The sequence below is a fragment of the Xenopus laevis genome, chromosome 7L, assembly GCF_017654675.1.
Source record: "Xenopus laevis strain J_2021 chromosome 7L, Xenopus_laevis_v10.1, whole genome shotgun sequence".
NCBI lineage: Eukaryota > Metazoa > Chordata > Amphibia > Anura > Pipidae > Xenopus > Xenopus laevis.
In genome coordinates, this window is record NC_054383.1 from 109,151,270 (window position 1) to 109,160,764 (window position 9,495).

The 9,495-nt window shown below is 37.3% G+C and overlaps 1 protein-coding gene across 3 annotated transcripts; it reads left to right on the plus strand.

Annotated features, from left to right (window-relative positions):
* The first annotated feature begins 890 nt into the window (after positions 1 to 890).
* LOC108697485 (traf2 and NCK-interacting protein kinase-like) lies at positions 891 to 7,238 on the plus strand. Of its 3 annotated transcripts, none has more exons than XM_041569483.1 (10): positions 891 to 2,982; positions 3,200 to 3,265; positions 3,480 to 3,536; positions 3,882 to 4,004; positions 4,361 to 4,471; positions 4,755 to 4,845; positions 5,112 to 5,227; positions 5,708 to 5,762; positions 6,065 to 6,143; positions 6,469 to 6,912. In XM_041569483.1, exons 2-10 carry the CDS (start codon positions 3,263 to 3,265, stop codon positions 6,710 to 6,712), a joined length of 879 nt encoding a protein of 292 aa, XP_041425417.1. In that variant the 5' UTR covers positions 891 to 2,982; positions 3,200 to 3,262; the 3' UTR covers positions 6,713 to 6,912. The 3 variants fall into 3 exon arrangements, with proteins under 3 accessions (XP_041425417.1, XP_041425416.1, XP_041425415.1); XM_041569482.1 differs by lacking the exon at positions 891 to 2,982 and adding an exon at positions 6,954 to 7,238 and having other exon boundaries at positions 3,135 to 3,265; positions 6,469 to 6,620; XM_041569481.1 differs by lacking the exon at positions 891 to 2,982 and having other exon boundaries at positions 3,135 to 3,265.
* Positions 7,239 to 9,495: the final 2,257 nt, after the last annotated feature.

The following is a 9,495-nucleotide window of genomic DNA, read 5'->3' on the forward strand; positions in this document are numbered from 1 at the left end:
CTCTTTCCCTTTCTTAACCAGGAGAATTCAGATAATCCTGAAGTCGATGAGAACACCGAGATGTGCCAGGTAAGAAAAAGTCAAAATAACAAAAATATTTTAAGGGAATAGGAAACCCAAATTCACTTAGAGATGGTAATATGTTAGGCATACCCATGTGACTAATCTTGACTAGGGTTATGCTCTGCAGAGAGCAATACACTTCTTCTACCAATAATGTCATTTAAGCCTGAGCACTTTCATTCAGCCCAGGAGATTCCTTGTAACATTAAAGGGCACCTGTTGGGTAAAAATGTTATCCCCAACCAAAGGTGTGGGCTAATAGAGCCCACATTCTGGTTGGGGATAACAGTAGTTTTTTTTTTACAAAAAACATACTGGGAGCTCCCTCCTGGTGCGGGTAGCATAACGCTAGTGGGGACATTTTTGTTTAAAAAAAAAACTGCTGTTATGCCCAACCAGAATGCGGTCTCTAATAGCCCACACCTTTGGTTGGGGATAACATTTTTACCCAATAGGTGCCCTTTAAATAAAATGGCAGCTGCAAATTCTACAGGTCATACATCAGTCCCCTGATATACAAGGTTTATTTAAGGATATTTTTTAAACTGATATAGTATAAATATGTTTGCTTCTATCCCAGGACCAACCAGATAAAGATATGGCCAAAGATGTCTTTTACATTGTGTTTCTATGTAATGTGCAACCAAAATTGAAGAGCTTTATTTTAACATAGCTAAGTTTAATCCATTTTCCTGTTTTTCATCCAGGAATTTGAACATGAACCTGAGGAGATCAGCTTTGAGGTTAGCAGAAACCAGGAGGAACAGCTTAGTGAGCAGGAAGAGAGATCTGATAACATCACCTGCCACTATCAGGTAAGCAGACAATAACCAATGAATGAAAAACTATAATCAAATAAATCATAACGATTTTTAAATTATAGTCGCTGAATTGAGTTGATTTTATAAAATAATATTGTCTCTCTAATACAGGACAACATAGAAGCATCTGAACAACTTCAGCTAGAGCCCTATGAGGAGTTGTGTGAGGAAAATGGATATGGATCTGAAGAACCTCAAGTTGAGTCCTGTGTGGAATCTGAAATAAAGGAAAACATAGACGGATCTGAACAACTTCAGCTAGAGCCCTATGAGGAGTTGTTTGAGGAAAATGGATATGGATCTGAAGAACCTCAAGGAGAGTCTTGTGTGGAATCTGAAATAAAGGAAAACATAGACGGATCTGAACAACTTCAGCTAGAGCCCTATGAGGAAACTGAAATTATTTTGGAGTTGTTTGAGGAAAAGGGATATGAATCTAAAGAACCTCAAGGAGAGTCCTGTGTGGAATCCGAAATAAAGTTTTCTAAGGAAAACATAGAAGGATCTGGGCAGCTTCACCAAGAGCCCTTTGACGTAAGCAGCAATTCTATAATCAAATAAATCATAAAGATTTTTAAATTATAGTCGCTAAATTGAGTTGATTTTATAACATAATATTGTCTCTCTAATACAGGACAACATAGAAGAATCTGAACAACTTCAGCTAGAGCCCTATGAGGCAACTGCAAATGTCTTGGAGTTGTTTGAGGAAAATGAATCTGAAGAACCTCAAGGAGAGTCCTTTGTGGAATCCGAAATAAAGTTTTCTAAGGGAAACATAGAAGGATCTGGGCAGCTTCACCAAGAGCCCTTTGACGTAAGCAGCAATTCATTTTATTTTATTTTAAGAATACAATTATATTAACAATTCTAGTCCAGCATCACACTAAGCTCCATAAAATAGAACATGTTATAATGCTTTTAAGCTTTCAACTAGATGGCTCACAGATTTTCTCTTTACTTATCAGGAGTTTCCAAAAGAAACTGAAATTGACATTAGCCAGGATCAATGGTCAGAAGAAGAGGAACAGAGCAGTGACCTTGATGATGGTTTTAAGGTTTGAATTTTTCTCAATATAATGTTAAATGACAATTTAACCATTTTAAACATATTTGGCCCCAGCACATGTCTGCTAGGCAACCTAATCTATGGGGGGCACGCATAGGAATTTGGCTGATGCGATTGGAAAGGAGGTGGGAGGCTGTGCAGTGGTCCTAATGTGTCTGAAAGACTTAGTTGTTCCTTAAGCTAGAGGGGTTCGTTTTAACAACTAATTGTATCTCTTTTAACTAGGTGTTACTAAACAAACTTGAAATGAAGTTCCCAACTGAAATCTCAGAAAAAGAGCAAGTGAAGGACCAAAGAAGGAAAGAGTGCCTTAATGAGGTTTGAACAAAAAGAATTAAACCTTTTATCAATATAAATTTAAAGGGGCAGTATACCCCTTTTTAAAATACTTCTGTATAATGAGCTGCTCTTATCACAAAGCCTAATGCTTCAGCAGGAGAAGTAAACTTGTGATTTGCATTAACTATGGTGATATGAAGCAGGCAGTAGAATGTATAGTACTTTAAATGTTAGTTTTTGCTCTATTTTGTTCAAGAATTAATAAGAACTATAGATATGTCTTAATTAAAACTATAGACAAATTATAGTTCAGCGAAATGCTGTTCACTGAAATAATGTTAAAAAGGTCTATACTGTCCCTTTAAGCAACTTAACTTCAGGCTTTAGTTCAACTCAACAACAAATCCTTTCTTTTGTTTTTTTAAGGAGGTACCAAAGAAAATTAACAGTGGGACCACAAATATAAATATCCTGAAAAAGGAAGAAATAAATAGAAACATAATGAAAAAAGAAAAAGAAAAGTGTGTCTACCGCACCCAAGAAGACTTTAGCAAGGTTTGGATAACATAACATACTTTATTGAATCCTTTATATATACGTTTACCTAATATTTTGCCACCCCCAGTAAATGAACCTTTCCTTGTACTTTATATAATAATTGCAGTTTTACTGAATAAACTCAGATTATCTAATTAAACATTTTTTTTTCTTCCCCAGGAGGATGATAAAGATCCATTTGCCAAATACCCAGTAAGTTGTAAAACAGTATTTTGGAACATAAAAGCACAACTTTCATAATTTTCCTTAATTATTCCAGCCCTCAGCTTTCTCCCCTTATCCACCATTTCCCAGTTTCTCCTTATAATATCACTACTTCTTTAATGTTGAGAAAGTTATTTGTCCAGTTGCGTTATATTAGTTTAGTATTATATTTATCATGCTTTTGAATACAATGTTATTTTTTCAGGAGCCCAGGGGATATTTAAAACTTGGAGAGGCCATCGGAGAAGGCAATTTTGGAGTTGTCCATATGGTGAGATACTTTATTCAACATTACAATTGTGTAGTTTGTGTCATGCTTCTGGGTGATTTCAGATTTCTGCCAGTTGGTTACACTCTCTACAGTATTGTTCTTTTTTCTTGTGTTTCTGAGGCTGCCAATAAACTTGTGCCTTATCCACATATCTGTTTGATTCACCATAATGAAGTTCATCATCACTAACCTTCTTTCTCTACTTGTGTTACAGGGTTGGCATCAAATCAAACGCAAAGAAGTGGCCGTTAAAATAATAAGGAAAATAGAGGTAATGTGTCTTTGTAATGTTACTATATTTATATTATAATAAGCATTTTTGCAAAAAGCCTTATTTTGCATAGGTTTCATATATTTGAACAGGTAGAACAATGGATGTGTTGCTTTTCTCAGCCTAAAATATGTTACTATGTGAAAATAAGTGGATGAATACCTTTTATAGAAGGCAATAGATTTCAGATTTAAAATATAAAACGGAGAAAGATTTATTATGCCATTTTCATATGGTATTAACAAGCTGTAATTCTCCATAACTAGGTTAGGGTATTTAAAATAACAATTGCATCCATTGTATTTAATTTTCTTTTGTATTAACATTTCTTTTGTTGGAAATTAGGATCAAGATACAATCCTTAATGAACTGGAAATACTTGAGAAGGTCTCTGGCCATGAGAATATCATCTCCTTTTATGGCGCATTTCACCAAAAGCCTGCTAGAAGGATTAATCAAGAGCTATGGGTAAGGAAGCGTTTAGATATGTTGAACCTTTGTGCACCAACTCTCAATCAACAGCTCTCATACAAGCTTGGATACAAATATGATCCAATTGTATAAGAAAGAGTCCAATCCACATGACCTCTTTGTTCTCAGTTTTACCTGATTGCTGTCATACCCTGAATGCTTATATGTATCTGAATTTCTGAATTACACCCACTGACTTCAAATCAAGGCAGTCACATTTTACTTCTAGTACAGAACACATAGAAGCAAAAAAAAGTATACTTTATTATACAAACTCTTATATCACTAGTATTGCCTAATGCTCAACAATAAAATTGTATACATGTACTAAGTGTTCTTTATTGGTGTTCTAGATTGCTACAGAACTTTGTGATGGTGGATCAGTACTTGACCTAATAAAAAGCAAAAGGAATCGTTCCTTAGACGAAAGCTGGATTGCTTATATCTGCAAGCAGGTATTACAGGTATGTCACATCTGAACCTTCTCTGTAGTCCTCTGACAGGCCCGGACTAGCAATCTGTGAGTTCTGGCAAATGCCAGAGGGGCTGCTATAAGTTCCCATAGAAAGTCAGTATTTAGTGGGCTGGTGGGGGCTGTTTGGGCCTCTGTGTACCTAAAATGCCAGGGCCTATTTTAATTCTCAGTCCGGACCTGCCTCTGGATATTTATTTAACAAATTTATATCTTATTAGTTTAAGAACATGAAAAATAATTGTATTTACAATTTTCCTTTATATTTTTCCCAGGGCTTGTATCATCTCAGAAAACAGAGAATTTTACATTGCGACGTGAAGCCCGATAATCTGATGCTAACTGAAGACGCAGTTGTAAAGATAAGTAAGTGACGCTTAGAATCTGAATACAGAATGGATGTTGTGAAGCTTTAGTGAATGTGAAGTCAATTTTATATTACTCTGTCTCTCAATAGTAGTGTTTATACAAACATTTTAAAAGTTCTAAACCTGCAAAAAAACAACACATCTGCACACTAATTCTTTCTCATGTAAAAATTGCCCACAAATGTTTCTGTATCACCATGATTTTTATTGGTGCGTTGCATTTGTGAACTAACTAAAATTCATGCTTTTGTCTTACAATTTCAGTTGATTTTGGTGGTGCTGTCACGGGAGGAAAAAGTGATAGCCCTGCTGGAGATATGGCATATTTATCACCAGAGGCCATTGTCTGCATGAGTAAGAGAGGCGAATTTGACCATAAGGTACAGTGATGACTTCTTTCTTCCTTTATATTTTAGAGTTAGCACCACCTTTATTTAAATGTATGTAGCCTACATGATGAAACTACATGTATTTTTGCCACTTACTTCACATACCCCTCTCAAAAGCAAAGTTGTCATCCAGTTTTGCTATTATGAAAAGGTGTAAGTGAACTGAGTGAGCATAATGTATTGTAAGTACAGGGCACAAGAATTTTAGAAACCCCTCCTTATGCTTTATTGGATTTTCCAACTCTGTGTAAAACAGAAGTTTCTCAGTTTGGATTCATTCTTTAGATATGAAACCCACTGTACTTCAGCCCTTGAACTGTTTTATATGAGTACAAAGTGCCATGTTTTAATGTATTTCCTATTCTGCAGTCTAAAGAGAAGCCCTATCATAATGTGGATGGATAGACAACAGAAGTTTGTCTCCTGTGTATAGTCTTTTTTAATTATGTTCTTTTCCTCCGTGTTTTCTAGGCTGATGTGTGGTCTTTGGGAATGTCAGCCATTCACATGGCAGAAGGATGTGTCCGTAAGTACATTCTCAGGAATTCTTAGCATGACTGTGTATATACGTAATATATGTGTGTTACTAGAAAGTAAATGCTGTAACACAGAATGATACTGCCCCTTATGTAAAGTTTACAATCAATTAATGATAATAAAACTAACCCCAACATAATGTAATAAAAGGCACTAAGTAGGCCAAGTGCAGTAACCCTTGCTGCTTATTGCTTGAAATAGACGATTTGGCCTGTATCAAACTTTTAGAACCCTATAAATGTTGTAATTAGCAGTCAGCATGTTTTAACATTGTATTTGCTTATCATATAGCATACAACAAACTTCCTGACAAGGCTTTGATCCAACAAATTACTCGTGGTCCGGCTCCTACGTTGAAAGGGAACAAATGGTGAGTGATTTCCATGAAAACAAAAAAAGAGATTGAGGGGAAGTTGGGGAAATGGAAAAGGAGTGAGGGTGAAGAGAGCGAGGAAATGACAATGGAGTAAGGGGTGGTGCAAATAAGAAAGAGAGTCAGTGTGAATGGGGTGGGAGAAAAGGCAAAGGAGCAGTTACTGTGAGGGATGAGGGATTGGGAAAATAGAGTGTAGTAATGATGTGGAAAGTATAAATGGGCTAGGAGATTTATATGGGCATGGACTTCCATAAGTCTGAGCAATTAGATATATTTATAACATGAACATTTATAATTTTGCCTCAATTTCTTTTTGCAGGAGTGAAAAATTCCACTACTTTATTGAGGAATGCCTGCAGAAAAATCCTGTTGAGAGACCATCTGCAAGGCAGCTCTTGTCACACCCTTTCATCACAGAAATAAGCAATGAAAGGGTTGTACAGAAGAATATTATGAAACATCTGCAGAGAGGTAAGAAAAATAGCTTATTCTTATTGTCATTCTGTAACTATCTGTTGTCCTATACAAACAATATTCTCTGGCTTCACATAACAAAGGCATAGACTGTTAGGGTGTGGGTTACTGAACTAGGCCACATGTAGGAGTGAGACCCATAAGGTGAGATGGGAGACAATGTTATTGTTGGATAGTTCTAGCTGACTGTTAAATAAGAAGATTAAGGCATGTGACCTATACATAATAATTTTACAATTTCTTAATTTTTTTATATTTGCATTTACAATGTTTGCCATTACATGTTTTATACCTGCTTCATGACTAACAATGAACAATATTTCATACTAGCAAACCATTGAAGCTAAAAGAAGAAAATGTTGAAACTGAATAACAGATCGACATCCACCATCTGCAGATGACCAATGGAGACTGAGAAACCACCAAACTACCTAAAGAAATTCTTCTGTGATTGGATACAAACAGATCCCAGGAACTACCTGGAAGAAACATAGAACCAGGGCAGCCATCGGGGGAGGGACGGGGGCAGAAAAACATAGGTTTCCGATGGCAGCCCTCCATGGAATCCAATTTGGATAAATTCATCAAGACTGTAAAAAATGACTTTTTGTAGAAAAAAAAAAAAAATGACATTTATTCTTTATATTTATTCTTTATATTGACAAAATAGTTTTATATATATATATATATTTCCTTAACTGTTTTTAAAAAAACGTAATAAAGAATATTTTAATAAATAAAATTGTATTCAGTGCATATATAATTGCTTTTTTTACTGTATATTGACAAGCTTTCTGTTCTTGGATGAAGTTCCTTGCTGTATTTTCCTTTTAGTGAAGGGAGGGAGGCCAAAGGCTAAAGCACCATTTTACCCATTCCTAGACCCAACACTACCATAATTGAATTTAATGTAAATTAACATTTTGCCTTCTCAGCACTGCTCAAGGGAGTATTTGTATATTTAAAATACAGCAAAAAAAAAAAAAGTCCCTTAGAATAGTACTGTCCAACTGGTGGCCCACAGGCCTTCTGTCACGTTCGGCACCCTATATCCAAAACCCAAGCTAAGCTCCCTGGTCTCAGCTCTCACTTCTGCCTTTAACCGCCGCCGTTCACCTCGGCAGGTGCCCTCGGCTAATTTGATGCCGCCAGGTCTTAACAGAGAGAGGAGCAAAGCTAACGGTTCTGGACTAGCAAAGGGGCACGATTGTCTCACCAGGATACTGAAGGAAGAACACCACCAGGAACAGGCAGGCCGGGCCAGCACAAGCAGATAGAATGGTCAGACAGGCCGGAATCAGGATAGAGATAGTAGAATAGTCGGAGGACAGGCAAAGGTTTCAGGATTGAAGAGGTCAACGTAGTTTCAGACAGGCAAGGTCAGGGTTGGAGAGATCACGTAGTTTCAGGCAGGCAAGGTCAGGATTCGAAAGGTCAGAGTAGTAAGCAGGCAGGCAAGGGTCAAACACAGTAGATCAAACAGGAATCACAAGTAATAAACACCCAGGAACAAGTTCATTGAACCTAACAACGGGCAACTTGCTGAAAACTAAATTCCCCTTATATACTGTTTGAATTTCGCGCCAATGCGCATGACGTCATCACGCCGGCGCATAAACCAGGAAGCGCGCCATAGAGGAAGCGGCAGAGCGGGAGACAGGAGCAGCGCAGCGGGCGTCCACGCCGTAGGAGCAGCGTTGGACCCCGCTGCCCACTAGACCACCAGGGTAAGGTTCCCTTACACCTTCCCATGTGTGAACTGCGATTAACTGGCCCCTACATTGTTCACAACTCAGATTTAGGCTCTAAAAGTTCTGCATTGTCAACACCTGTTATCCTCTCTGCACTGTTCACACCTGTAAGAGACTGACCCATAAGGTCCATGTATTGAAAGGTTGAACTTGATAGACGAGTGTCTTATTTTCAACCAAACTTAATATGTTGCTATTATACATCATATATACATATATCATTATTTGGGTACCATGTGGGTAACATGTGGGTAACATCATTCGCCGACATTGGCATATATTACAATCGTGTCATGAGAACATACCAGTTTTCCAACAGATGCCAATGCTGACTTACAATCGAGGTAGAAATTTAAAGGATCGGATGGTGAAGGCAGATATAGGGGGTAAGGATCCCACCAAACAGTTGTTTTTGCAGAATCCTAAATTTGGGACTTTCCCATGTCTACATTGCGTTCAGTGCAATTCGGTCACGAAGGGCAATGTATTCTACCATCCGCACCGTGGTAACAAATTTGAGATAAAAAAGTACTTTACATGTGCGTCATCGTTTGTGATCTATCTCATAAAATGCCCATGTGGCTTACTTTACGTAGGTGAGACTACGCAAAAAATAAGAGATCGTATCTCTAAACACAAATCCACCATACGTAGAGAGTTAACAATGTTACCAATCCCGGCACATTTTCATGCCGCTAGACACTCCATTAATCAACTCAAATTTCAGGTTATTGATTCAGTCGAAATCCCTAGGAGAGGTGGCAATAGACTCCTTATGTTAAAAAAGCTTGAAATGATGTGGATACAGAAACTGGACACGATTTGGCCCCGCGGATTAAATAGGGAATATACCCCATCACAGTTTATATTCTAGGTAATTATAGATGTCCTTGGATGTGTATATATATATGCATTGATGTTACATGCTTTGATGCCTTTTAAATCACATTTTATTAAATTATATCTTTTTTCTCTTAGGCCATTAAAGATCCGCTAGAATACCTTGAGTACTAACAAACACCTCGCATATCACAGATGTCTCAGAAAAGTACTGAGTACGATGTGCAGAGTGAGTCATTTGAGGCAACTCAGGTATGCTGGATCATTATCTTCCAAATGAC

Coding starts and splice junctions, on each gene's coding strand:
- LOC108697485 (XM_041569481.1), top strand. CDS start 3,170: ATGCTTTTGAATACAATGTTATTTTTTCAGGAGCCCAGGGGATATTTA. Junction 3,537..3,881: donor AAATAATAAGGAAAATAGAG/GTAATGTGTCTT, acceptor GTTGGAAATTAG/GATCAAGATACAATCCTTAA. Junction 5,228..5,707: donor GAGGCGAATTTGACCATAAG/GTACAGTGATGA, acceptor CGTGTTTTCTAG/GCTGATGTGTGGTCTTTGGG.